The sequence below is a fragment of the Lepisosteus oculatus genome, chromosome 12 (assembly GCF_040954835.1).
Source record: "Lepisosteus oculatus isolate fLepOcu1 chromosome 12, fLepOcu1.hap2, whole genome shotgun sequence".
NCBI classification, from domain to species: Eukaryota; Metazoa; Chordata; class Actinopteri; order Semionotiformes; family Lepisosteidae; genus Lepisosteus; species Lepisosteus oculatus.
This window is the reverse complement of record NC_090707.1, coordinates 37,296,640-37,309,849: the sequence shown is the minus strand read 5'-3', so window position 1 is coordinate 37,309,849 and position 13,210 is coordinate 37,296,640. Positions and strand designations below refer to the sequence as shown.

Here is a 13,210-nt window from a genome sequence, read left to right as displayed (position 1 = left end):
CGCTCACCCTGCGGTCTGTGTGGGTCCTAATGCCCCAGTATGGTGACGGGGTCACTACACTGTAAAAAACGTGGCATTATTTTAATGAGTCATAAAACCAAGATCCTGAATCTGTGGTCATGAAATATCCTGGGGTGTTTCTCAAAACGAGTCGGGGTGTTACCCCCAGGCAACCTGGCCAAATTACTCCCTGGCCTTTACCAGTCATGGCCTCCTAATAACCCCCCTCTCTGAACTGGCTTCATCCCTCTGCTCTCCTCCCCACTGAGAGCTGCTGTGTGGGGAGCGGACTGGAGCATCATCCAGGCGGGGGTACACCCTGGTGGGGGTGGAGGGGATCCCCATGACCTGTCCAGCGCTGTGAGTGTGGTGTCCAGAAAAGCGCTGTCAGGATTTTTTAATTGATATTTCTGTAGGCTTCAAACCCTCTCCTCTCCTCTCCACGAGCCTGCTGGTGCGGAGAACGAAGAGACCCGAGGGGTGCCGCTGTGTGCAGACCGTCTGGAAGAGGCGTGACGAGCTCTTCCCAGAGTACCCAGCCCAGTCCAGGTAACGATCCCGGCGCGGTTACCTCTGGAGCTGCAGCAGCCCCTGTGGCTTCCGCGGCTTTAATTAAATCATCCCGCGCGCGGCGGAAGTCCCGCGCGCCTGTCGAAACTGGCAGCTCACGTTCACGGCGAAATCTGCGGTTGACACCCATTCCAAGCGATGTGAGGGCAGCTCCGTGAGGCCAGTCCCTCCACCCCTGTCCCTTCCTGTTCCCCAGCTCCCTCTCTCGATCAACGCTCTTCCCACCTCTCTCTTCCCTTCAGGAGGCGGAAATCGCCCATTTTCTTGCTCTGCCACTGGATAACCCCACACGAGACTTCATTCCGCCTCCCTTCCCCCGTCCACCTCCCCGAGTTTCCTGCTTTCCCCTGCCTCTCGCCCGAATCCCTCTGCCTGTGCCGTCTCTCCCGCGGAGAACAGAGGGTCGGATATCCCTGGCACCGCTCCCTCTTAAACTCCCCCTCTGTCTTCCTCGCCTCCCCCTGCTCTGCAGATCAGCCCCTCCTGGCACGAGAGAGAGAGGGGAGAGGAACGCCAAGGCACCGTCTCCCCCCACACTTTCTCCACACTTGAGTCCGGTGGTCCCTCCCGTCGCCCTGCCACAGCGGAGCCAGAAGGGCAGGAACTCATTTCCGAGCGACCCCGCGCGGTGCGGAGAGCTGGAACGCAGACAGAAACGCATGTCTGGCGCGGCGCATCGCCTGCCCTCAGAGCCATCTGCTCCTGGCCCTGCACAGCCATGCGTGCGTGTGCCCCCTCTCTCCTTGAACGCCTGGCGTGGTGTCCCAGCTCTGTCCTCCCGGCCTGCAGCTCATGCCCTCTTTAACACGGAAAACCTGCCAGACGCAGCCTCACTGTCTGTGTGTACAGTGGAGATTGTGCATGCGATTTGTGTCTGTAGAGAGCATCCATGTGCATACATGAGCACTGGGTGTGCAGACAGGTTAATACAGGTAACAGACAGACAGGCCAGTGGGCATAAATGCCTGTAGAGAGTGGAAGGTGGAGGTTCACGTGGTGTGTGTCTGTCTACTCGAAGCAGGTGAGTGTGTGTACCTGTGTAGGCTGCAGGTGAGTGTGTGACGTGTGCTGCTGTGAGCAGACCTGGTGTTCTCAGCTCCTGCCTGATCGGCTCAGTGAGGATTTGAGCCCACTGAGCCACAGAGCTTCACAGCTTCACTGCCGCAGCCTAAGGAGCAGTGATTCTGAAAAAATACTGCTTGATCGACCACATTTCCGAAACAGTTTCATTTTTGCTCCGTCTCCTCTATCTGATTGAACAGCACTCTTTTAATACAAAATGTGCGATCAATTATGTCTGCGTGGTTTCTTTGGTAATTCCACCCCCTAATGAGATAGCTTGACACCCATATAAATAACTGCACCTATGAAACTGGTTATCCGGTCATTCTGCCAGACAAACATCTTTATCTTTAACCAGGAAAGCGGTTCTTAAAGGTGACACATTGTGTGGCTGTCTCAGACTGCTACAATTACATCCTGACAGCCAGGCCCGCCGGTGTAGAGAAACTGTGTAGAGAACCAATCTGTCTCCATTGTGCACATTGTGTTTGTTTGGACTGTGTGTCTGTGTACCAGGTGTGTGTGTCGTGGATCTGTGCGTACAATATAGAGTTGTAATCGTTTGGTGTTGCATCTTCGTGTGACGTGTGTCTGTGTGTACAATGCATCTGTGCGTGCAGTGTATTTTTTGTGCATCTTCCTTTGTGTGGTGTACGTTTCATTTGTGCGTCTGTGTGTATGGGGTGCAGTTTGTGAACAGCGTTGTTATTTTCCGTATGTGTACAGTCTGTTTTGCGGTGTACGTGTGTGCAGTGAGTTTGATTTGTTTGTGGTTCTGTGTGTGGTCCGTTTATATCTGTGTGTATAGTGATTTGTGACGGTAGGAGTACAGTGTGTGTGATCTGTTTGTACATCTGTGTGTTATTTGTGCATGTGTGTACAGTGCAGGATGTGTGATGTGTTGTATCTGTGTGTGTACAGTGTGTGGCAGGTGTATTTGTGTCTGTATAGTGTGTGAGCCCACTGGAGGGGGTCAGGGAAGAGGTCAGTCCAACAGCCACTAAGACACAACAGGCGCACAAGCAGCCGGCTCTCCTGGCTACACAACAATGGCTCAACAAAGAGCTATTCTAGCAGCTCTTTCCACCCTGAAGAGCTGGGAGGAGGGACTCGGCCAGCCTGCCATTCTCTCTCAGTGTGAGTCAACAGGCATCGACCTTCTGTGCAGACAGCAGCTCTCATTTCCTACAGGGCCTGTATAGATGCTGTAATCTCGCAGCTCCAGCCTGAATTATTTTAATTGCTAATTTTATGGTTTTGTATAGACCCCTTCACCATCACCCTCCCCTTGCCAGCCCCTTTGCTATACTCGCTGTCACCTTGATCAAACGCGTGAGACGCTTGCCAAGGTGTACAGCAAAGAAATTATTCACCATAACACAAAAAGGCTATCTCTCTCCCAGTCTCTCAGCTCTCACCACTAGCCCACACTGCCTCCCTCTCTCTCTCCCAGTCTCTCAGCTCTCACCACTAGCCCACACTGCCTCCCTCTCTCTCTCCCAGTCTCTCAGCTCTCACCACTAGCCCACACTGCCTCCCTCTCTCTCTCCCAGTCTCTCAGCTCTCACCACTGGCCCACACTGCCTCCCTATCGCTCTCCAGGTCTCTCAGCTCTAATCACTAGCCCACACTGCCTCCCTCTCTCTCTCCCAGTGCCTCAGCTCTAACCACTAGCCCACACTGCCTCCCTCTCTCTCTCCCAGTGCCTCAGCTCTAACCACTAGCCCACACTGCCTCCCTCTCTCTCTCTCAGCTCCAAGCACTATTCCACACTGCCTCCCTCTCTCTCAGCTGCCTCCTGTCCTACTGTACTGAAGCGTACTGTATTAGCATCAGGGCCAGGCTCTCCTCGCAGCGTCACATTAAAAGACTCAATCTCCTTTGATCAGACAAGGCTCCACAGGCACTGGCCCTTCCTCTCCGCAATAAAGGCAGCTCCACAGGGACCTCCCGGCGCAGACCTCTCAGCGCTCCTTTCAGCACACACAGTAACACATTGATCTCTTATCTGAGGAAAGAGTTATCAACCCCACGGCGCATTTACTGTGAAAACAAAAAGATCTCCTATCTCCCTGTGCTGTGAAGTGCTGACTGCTGAAGCCACAGGCCCACAGTGCCTCTCCAAGAGCCTCAGCTCTAACCACAGGCCCACAGTGCCTCTCCAAGAGCCTCGGCTCTAACCACAGGCCCACGGTGCCTCTCCAAGAGCCTCGGCTCTAACCACAGGCCCACGGTGCCTGTGAAGTGCTGACTGCTGAAGCCACAGGCCCACAGTGCCTCTCCAAGAGCCTCAGCTCTAACCACAGGCCCACAGTGCCTCTCCAAGAGCCTCAGCTCTAACCACAGGCCCACAGTGCCTCTCCAAGAGCCTCAGCTCTAACCACAGGCCCACGGTGCCTCTCCAAGAGCCTCGGCTCTAACCACAGGCCCACAGTGCCTCTCCAAGGGCCTCGGCTCTAACCACAAGCCCACGGTGTCTCTCCAAGAGCCTCAGCTCTAACCACAGGCCCACGGTGCCGCTCCAAGAGCCTCAGCTCTAACCACAGGCCCACGGTGCCTCTCCAGGAGCCTCAGCTCTAACCACAGGCCCACGGTGCCTCTCCAAGAGTCTCGGCTCTAACCACAAGCTCACAGTTCCTCCCTAAATATCTCAGCTCTAACCACAAGCCCACAGCACCTCCCCAAGAGACTCAGCTCTAATCACAGGCCCACAGTGCCTCTCTAAGCGTCTCAGCTCTAACCACAAGCCCACAGTGCCTCTCCAAAAGCCTCAGCTCTAACCACAGGCCCACAGTGGCTCCTTTCCCACTCTACTATTACAAATACAGTAAGTCACTGCCACCCTGCCTACCTCACTCTCAGCTTTAAGCAGGAGCCCATGCTGCCTCCCTCTCTCCTAGCCTTAGAACAGACAAATATATTGTACATCTTCCTCTTTCTTCTCCTCTTCTGAGAATCTGTGCGTGTTTCTCCCAGTTGTTGCTCCCACGCTATCTGTACAGCCTCAGCCCCTGTCTCCCTCTCCCTTTCTCTCGGCGCAGTGTAGGTGGGTGTTTAGCTCTTGCACGTTTGACAGAGTCACTTTTCATTCTCTACGCATCCCAGACAAACAGCTAAAAATAGCGAAAAGAAACGCCCGAGAGTGTCAGGAGAGCTGCCTGCCGCCTTCTCTCAGCAGGAAAGAGAGGAAAGAGGTCTACTTTTTATAGCACTGCTGCCCAGTCCTGTGTCTGTGCTTGAAAAAGTGCTGATCACTTCAGGTCTTTCCGTTGCTTTTAATCTCACACCCACCCAGGCTGGGGTCCAGACTATGGCCAGGGCTTCTGCACCCCCACAGGAAGACACGGCCTCCCATGATCCTCCTCTGACATGCTACGAGCTCCGCGTTCCCTACCGACGCCACCATCAGCGATGCCGGACGGGACCCCTGTCCCAGCTGCAAGTCGCAGCAAACCGGAGCTGAGCCTGGAGACTGGAGACTCGTGGCACAGGTCAGGACTGCGCCCTAGACACAACGCCACACTCTAGCCAGCACGTCTTTAAAGGGCAGGAGGACACCTGGAGCACCTGGAGAAAACCCACATGCAAAAGGGAAGTGATGGAGGGCATGCAAACTCCACTGGTGCTCCAGTAAGGAATCGAGTCCAGGACCCAAGAGCTAACCCTCAAACCACAGAGCCAGCAAGCAGCTCATTAAATGTGGACTAATAAGGTACAAGTCTGGCAATCAGTCGTCAGCCACAAAACCAGTCTAAACAAACAGACTTGGCTTCACCGGTGCCCTGACTGGAGTCTCTTACCACCTGAGTCACTCGGAGGCCCTCCTGTACTGTATGGTGCTGTCTGCAGGAGATCAGAGGCGCGTGTTGTGACGCAGGCCCAAAAAAAAAATGTGCGTGCTGTGATTTCCCAGCGGAAATCTAATGTCAATGAATTACTGAGAGAAAAAAAGGAAGCTTGTTTGTCTTCCACTTGGTCCTGCAAATCAGGCTAAGAGGTCTGGATGTTCAAGTGATGTGTTAGCCGGAGACAGATGGTTCAACCTCCGGCTCTGCCAGCCTGTGACGTAACCACAGGATTTAATATTTGGGGTGAAGAGGGGGGGCAGGGACTCCAATGGGGGGGGGGGGCATTTTTAAATGATATTATTTGTCTTATAAAAGAGGCAGCACCACTAAAACTACATTTCTGCACCAGCGACACAGGTGACCCCTGCTTGACGCCGCGGACGAGGCAGCGGAGCTGACGCATGAGCCGGAGCCCGACTCGCGCGCGGCTCTCAGGGGGCAGCGTGGGAATCGGGCTTTTCCGTTTCCATTACCCTCACCCCCACCGAGGCCGGGGCCTACAGCGACCCGCCGCGTACTCGCCAACACTGACACCGCTAGCAATCCAGGCCGCGTGGACACTGTAAAAAAACCCGGAAGACTCTCTGTAATCGTTTACCGATTTTCCCGTTCCTAGTACTGGTAAATCTACGCCAGTATGGGGATTTTAGCTGTACCACAGCAGGAGGTGCGGCTGCTATATTTCTCCCAGGCTTTGCAAGCCCTCTGCTTGAAAGACCGAAAACAAAGAGGAGTGCTTTCAGGACCAGTCACTCCACGGGAACACAATGTCTCCTCTGCGATTCTGTAATCAGCCATCCTCACTGGGCTGTGCTGCAGGAGGAGGAGGAGGATGATGATGATGATGATAAATAATCATTTCAGACCCCCGACAGCCCGTCTCAGTGAAGAGGAGGACCTCCCCGGTCTCCTACCCGGCCATGACGATGAAGAAGTCCAGCCGGTTCCAGGTGTCGCCAAGGTAACACCGCCTCCCAAAGATCCCCAGGGCTACCATCTTCACCACCATCTCCAGCGCGAAGAAGATGTAGATGAAGGCGTCAAAGGCCTGGGTGGGGGGGGGGGGGGACAGACAGAGGACAAGCGGTGAGGCACACAGATCGGAGCGCAGCGAAGACAAAACCCAACGCACGCCAATCACAGCGCTGGACAGACCCACCCCCACGCGGCACGCCTCTCACAGCCCGAACTTTGTCTTATTTTATTTTTTTGAACCTCCCGAGCCTCTCGGCGCATGAATTCAAACCCAGCGACGCGGGATTTTGCGGGTGTATCACCATTGTTTTTACCACCAGACCCCAGCGGTCAGAAGGTCACAATCCCCCTTCAGGAGAAGCACAGGGAGTCCCTGATCTTCCCACAGAAGGGCTCCGCGGGCTCTGTCCTGATTTTGCACGACAGCCGCCCACAAGCTCGGCTCGGACCGCATGGCTTCTCCCTTTCCTGCTCTGTGGCGTCACCTGAACGCTCCGAGCCGGATTCGGAAGCGCACACCAGAGATCCGCGCCGTTAAGGCAGGAGATTGTCCAAGAGGAATACAGTACGCGCACGATTCACTGCGTTCCAGATGGGCCTGTTCCCAATTTTTGCAGCATGTTTTCACCATGGACCAGAACAAGTGTCTACATCTTTTTTTTTTATCTCTTTCACAAATTAATCCCCTGGGCACAACTATGCAGTCCCATCGTTAAAGTCTTTTCGTTTTCATTGGAGTCTCGTTTAACTGCTGCAGGTGTCACGCTAACCATTCGGCGTGATTTTCTGAACTATTAGTTTTTTTATCATAGCTGTTCTTTCCCAGCTTAGCTGCCGCGCAGAGGTCACGAAGAGCAGGCATTCACGTGCTCGGAAATAAAGAAAGGGGAAAGAGGGGGGCTATATTCAAGATATCAAATACTGCAGCTTTCATAGGCGAGAGAAAAGAGACTTCCTGTGCCGACTCCGATTCCAGCGTCTTTAAAAAAACGAACGATATCGAATTCAGCTACTGGTTGGTGCAATTAAGGGGTCGCATGACGTGACTGAGTGCACACCTGGGAGAGGAGTCGGAAGGCCAGGCTGGTGTTGCCCGGCCACTGAATCAGAAAGGGCGCTGAAGTCAATCAACCTGCCCCTTTGGACTGTGGGAGGAAACCGGAGCTCCTAATCTAAACCCACGTGAGCCTGAAAGGAACATGCAAACTCCACCCAGACAGCACCCCGGGGTCCGGAATTGAACCCAGGGCACCAGCGCTGCAAGACTGCTGACCTGTGCGCAGTAAACCTGCAAGTCTTCAGTTCCGGGGCGCTGCAGTGAAACATGAGGGCGCCTTCAAAACGGGCCCAAAGGCGAAACAACGAGAGCCCCGACACTTCATTAAAACCCGCGAACAAAACCGCCTGATGACTACTGTAAGAAACCAGGCAGGGTACTGGGCTGAGAAAAAAAATAATTGCTGCTGCGTGTTATGGAGTTTCCGTGGAGTGAGCAAAGGAGTGACTGCAGGGTCTCATTCACAGTCGGCAATACCCCGCTGTCCGGAATTATACGCGTCTTCCGAGCTGCCTTGCGCCCGTTGCTTGCTGGGATAGGCTCCGGTTCCCCCTCGGCCCTGTACTGGATAAAGCCGTCAGAAGATGGGTGGGCAGGCAGGAGCAGGCTGATGTGTGAGCTAAGAGCTTGTGAAGGGTGCGGTCTTCTGGTACAAGCAAAGCTTTAGATTCAGGTGTACAGATAAAGGTGATCACATACAGCATTGGCAAAACATTCTGGGGGGCCTGTGCAGAGTAGTGGGTAAGGGCCCTAGACTTTGGAGGATCGAGGGTTCAAGTCTCAGGAGGCACAGCTGTGGAGGCTTCGAATGAGGCGCCTAGTTCAAACTGCCCCTGTTAATACCCAGCTGTACCACACGTCTCCCAGCCATCACTGCCGATCAGAGTCTGCCCTCCCTCGACTGGTCTTGTCACGTGAAGGGTTACAAAGAGGGCGCCGGCCAACAGAGGAGGTGAATCAAGATCGCCGCGCCTCGTCCTGTCGGGAATGTTAATGTCGGGGGGTTGCAGACGCGGCTCGGCCTCGCCCGCCTTTCGCTGGCCTGCGCGGGCGACTAGAAGCTTCTTCCGACGGGTCCACATCGCTCTGGTACAAACTGAAGGAACCTGAGCCTGTGAGGGGTTAACCGTCAGGCCCTGAAGACCTGTCTTACTGTTTTGTGCGCCCCCAGCTGTCCTGGGTTTCTTCAGGGGCTCTGGAGTGGATGCGTGTAACAGGTGTGTCCCATCTTTGATTGAGCAGCATGAAAGGGGAACAGGGGTCTCAGCTAAGTAGGGGTCTTGGTTGATTGCCCAGGGCTGACCTAACTGCCTGACTTCCTGACCTTGTGGACGCCTTGTAAGGCAACAGACTGATACTGCCCCATCAGAAACATATGTTTGTGGATGAAACTTTTGCTCGCCTTCGGGAATAAAAACCTGTTGCCGCCCTCAGAAAAATGAGCGAGAGGCGAGCTGCTAGCGACATCTGTCCTCTCTCCGCCAGAAATCTCCAGCTTGATTTACTGGACCAGAGTCGTGAAGGTTTCAGAGTCTAACAAAATGAAACACTGGAGTCAACACAGGTGCAGATGCATGAAGCAGGAATCGCGCACTCGCTCGGCTCTAACGCTCTCAGAGTAGTTGCAGTGGGAGTGTACAACAATACAGCGAACAGCGAGCAGGTATTTGTACAACAGAACACCAGCAGGCTTTTAACCGGTGTGTCCTAGCCCAGATCCTGGAGCACCTCTGCGTTTTCTGTTTTTCTGTCCAACTTTCATTTAGCCAGTGGATTAATTGATTGATTGATTGATTGATTGTTTGATTGAATTGTTTACGGTGCTCAGGGTGCAGTCTCGCACTTGCAATCCTCTATGACTGTCATGGTCAGGAAACACAGTGAGCAGGGCTCTGTTCCACCATGTAGAGAAACAGCAGCTCCCAGCTCGACAGCTCTCTGCACAACCCCTCCGGTTCAGCAGTGAATGTAGTGCACGCACACACACGCAGACACACACACACACAGAGGTGGGAGAGAGGCTGTCAAACGTAAACTGTGGCCATTGTGGTCGCTTTCATCTCAGCACCACCTGGGCACCAGCGCAGGCACCGGCGTCTCCTGTGGTTACAGAAAGAGCCGTCCATACAGGTGCCAAGTCCAGGCTCTGTCAAAGGTCAAAGGGCAGCAAGGACAAACACTGCCAGGCTGCGGAGAGGAAGATCCGGCGGGACCAGCGTCCGAAAATCGGCGGGCTGGGGAAGGGCCTGCAAATCGAAAGCTTAGCGGCCGAGAGAGAGAAAGCTTTCCTGTGAAGCGGGACTGATCCGGCGAACAATAGAGTTTGTGCGATGCATTGTTGAAGGTGTCACATCTTCCCCCGGAGATTATTGATTGGATTATGTGGTCCTGATTCGCTTTTCTCTCGCGAAAGGCGAGAACGGAGCCACAGCCAGCTGTGTGGGAGAGATGAGGTGACTGGGGGAAGGGGGGGGCTGCTTCCTTTCCCAAGACAGCTCCCTTCCCGAGCGAGGGAGCCCACCTGCCTCTTCTCCCCTGCAGGGCGCCCCCTTCAGGCCACGGGGGAGAACTGCGCGGCCTGTGTTCGTGAACTGGTAACTTCGAAGAGGGGCAGGGGTGGAGGAATTTCACTTGCTCACCAGACCGCTGTCAGCAGCTGAGGCCGCGGCCTGCGCTGAATTCTGGCCGCACCAGGCAGGTTAAACAAGCACCAGGGGCACCTGAAGGACATTAGCAGTGCCTTTTCCCTGCGTGTTGAATTACCCACGGCTGAGGGTCCTGCCGCAGAGAAGATTCTGCAATCGAGCAGATAAACACTGCCAAAATAAAAACAGCTTCAGGCAGGAATAAGAGATGTACGTTTAAAACTGAGAAAAGGACAGGATGAATTTTAAGACAATGGCCATGCATATGCAACAAGACACATGAACACTCCCACGGTTACACAGCTCTCAAACAACTGGAACAATTACTGCAAAACACAGTAACGAGCTGCCCTATGAAATTTTAATTGTGTAAATTCACGGCAGTGTTTTCACACCTGCAACGTGGTCTCACAGTGGCTGTGCGGTAGCTGTATTTGTGCCCCACACCTTCTCTGCGCTTCCCTGCATAGACTCATGGGAAAACCAGAGTGCCTGTGCAGTGACTGCCTCGTGCCCTCCCTGCTCTTGCACAGAGCTCGTGCCCTCCCTGCAGACACACTGACCCCTCCAGGACCAGGACTGGACAGCCCTGCTGCAGATGCACTGACCCCTCCAGGACCAGGACTGGACAGCCCTGCTGCAGACACACTGACCCCTCCAGGACCAGGACTGGACAGCCCTGCTGCAGACACACTGACCCCTCCAGGACTGGACAGCCCTGTTGCAGACACACTGACTGACCCCTCCAGGACCAGGACCGGACAGCCCTGCTGCAGACACACTGACTGACCCCTCCAGGACCAGGAATGAGGTCCGCGTCGAAGCCCTAGTAAGGTCGTGATTAGTACTGTTCGGAGAGGCTTGTCTCTCTTCTCAGTTTCCACTACAAACTCCAGCTGTAACTCAGGAAGTGTGATTTACTGTACTCTTGCTGGCATTTTCAAACTGAAAAGGATTCACGCTCACGATGCTGTGGAGGGAGGCAGGAGAACGAAGCACAGAACCGAAAGACTTATAACGAGGCTTATAACTTCCAAACCATAAAACGTATCTGGTCCCCACAACCTCATTGATCCAAAACAAGTCCTTATGCTTTTTTTCCAGTTGGTCAGTAACTGTGAAGCACAGTCGCGAAGCACTCCTTCCACAAAAGACGCGTTTCAGAATGAACTTACGAAATGGCGACCCGCACATAATCCGCTTTCCACTCTTTTAATTTCCCAGGCCATTTGCTTCCCACACGCAGTACCTTTAATTTGATCATCTGAGGTGAGAACCTTCTCTTTCTCCCTGGTTTCTGCCAGTGTGCACAGTTTATTCAGTGCAGTTTTCTTGTGTCACTTCATTAGAACCTGATAAAAGTGCCGCTTAATACAGAGCTTTGCGTCATGACTCAGCCTGTCTATAAACAGGGCGAATACGAATGCTACTAAATGGCGTGGATATCACTTGGAGGCATTCAAAGGGATTACTGGATACAAGAGGCCCTGATTGCTTTCGTGAGAAAATAACAAGTGACTGTTCCCGTAAACTGACTGTACTGTAGGGTCATCAGCCACCCAGTGCCACACTGTACAGAACAATCTGTTTTTCCACGTTCCGGTCAGGACGGGACCACCTCGTCTCTGGAGGGCGTCTGAAGCTGGAAAACTGGGAACCCTGCCGATTTCGAAGGCCAGCCTGTCACTTCCCAGGTTTTTTCAGCTGCCCGGGAGGGAGCTCGGACATGGGTGCCACCACACAGTTGCTCCAGCCGCCCCTGCCTGAGCAAGAGTACCTGGGCAGCGGGAGTCTGATCTCCTCTGCCAAATCGTATCACGGACCGGAGTGGAAGAAGCCCAGCAGCTGAGGCAGAGGGTCACCTCTGCCGCTCCGTGCTGCTCGGCAAGGGCCTCCTCGTTGCGTCCCCTCTGATGGAAACCCCCCACACTCGGGGCGTCCCAGTTCGATGCTGTGATGTAGCCCTGCAGGGACAGAGCCACCACCAGCAGCCTCACCGTGGGTAGCTGCAGGAATCATCCCGCCTAGGCTACCAGCTTGATCCCGAGAAACTGAGACACAAGAACCGGCTTCGAGGAGGTTTCGGAACAGTGGGTGACACCTGCCTTGAAGGGAACACTGGAAACAAACAGCAGCCTCCAACTGGTGTGAGCTGAGAGGATCTCAGCACCCACACCTGAAGGAAATCTCTGGACCCAGAATTTTGCCCAAGCAGCCTGGTCATCTGTTAAACCTGGTCTGATCTGGAGCTTTGGAGCAGGAGTCAGCAGCCCTGGTTCTGGGAATCCACCTTGTGGATCTGGATCTACAGAAAGCTGGGTTTGGCACGACCTGACTGGACTGTCACCTTGCAGGCCTGGTCCCTCCTGGTCAAGGATCTCAGATGAAGACCACAACTCCCGTACCCACCACCCCAGCAACAACTAGTCCCTTCCCCTTCCCCTGCCGGAGAGCTGGGGGACGGCCGCCAGAGAGTCCCGGTTTTAAAAGCCGTGCGGGCCGGAGAGTTACCTGCAGGATCTGGCAGCGGTCCGAGGAGCAGTCGATGTTCTCGCAGGGCTGGTACATCCCCAGGGTGACACAGTTCAGCAGGATGACCATCATGCTGATGTGCTCGAACCAGGTGGAGACGGGGGCCGTTAAGGAAGAGACACAAGGAGAAAGAGAGAGAGAGAGACCATCCCAGCACAGAGAAAGAGAGAGACACATAGCCAATCATCCAATCATCAGGCAGGGGCTGCCTCACAGTTTTTCCTTCTGATTTGATTTTCATTACACACTGTGCCAACTAGAGGCTGTTGTTGCTAAGGTAAAGGGGGTTTGTCAACAGGAAAAGACTCAAGTGTGTGTGTGTGTGAGTGTCACCCTAAAGGAGTCACCGAACCTCTCTTGTGCTCAGACCACCGTACGAGTCGAGAAACCACAGCCCACAAGTGTCTCGGCCACGGCAGATTTCGATGCACAGCCCTCCCACCCAGGCTACGCGTGAGGCCTTGTGCCAAGCCCCTCAGGTACTTGAGTGATTATTATGACACCTTTTTAACAGCTTCCGA

The 13,210-nt window shown here is 54.1% G+C and overlaps 1 protein-coding gene across 2 annotated transcripts in view; it reads right to left on the bottom strand.

Moving 5' to 3' along the window:
• The window catches only part of LOC102691752 (voltage-dependent T-type calcium channel subunit alpha-1I), a 74,720-nt gene extending 61,945 nt beyond the window's left edge, over positions 1–12,775 (bottom strand). For both annotated transcript variants that reach the window (XM_069196834.1, XM_069196835.1), the window contains exons 1-2: positions 12,669–12,775; positions 6,395–6,528 (exon numbers count right to left, since the gene is read on the bottom strand). In XM_069196834.1, the coding sequence (XP_069052935.1) occupies positions 6,395–6,528; positions 12,669–12,761 (227 nt within the window). In that variant the 5' untranslated portion in view covers positions 12,762–12,775. The remainder of the gene's footprint in view (positions 1–6,394; positions 6,529–12,668) is intronic.
• Positions 12,776–13,210: the final 435 nt, after the last annotated feature.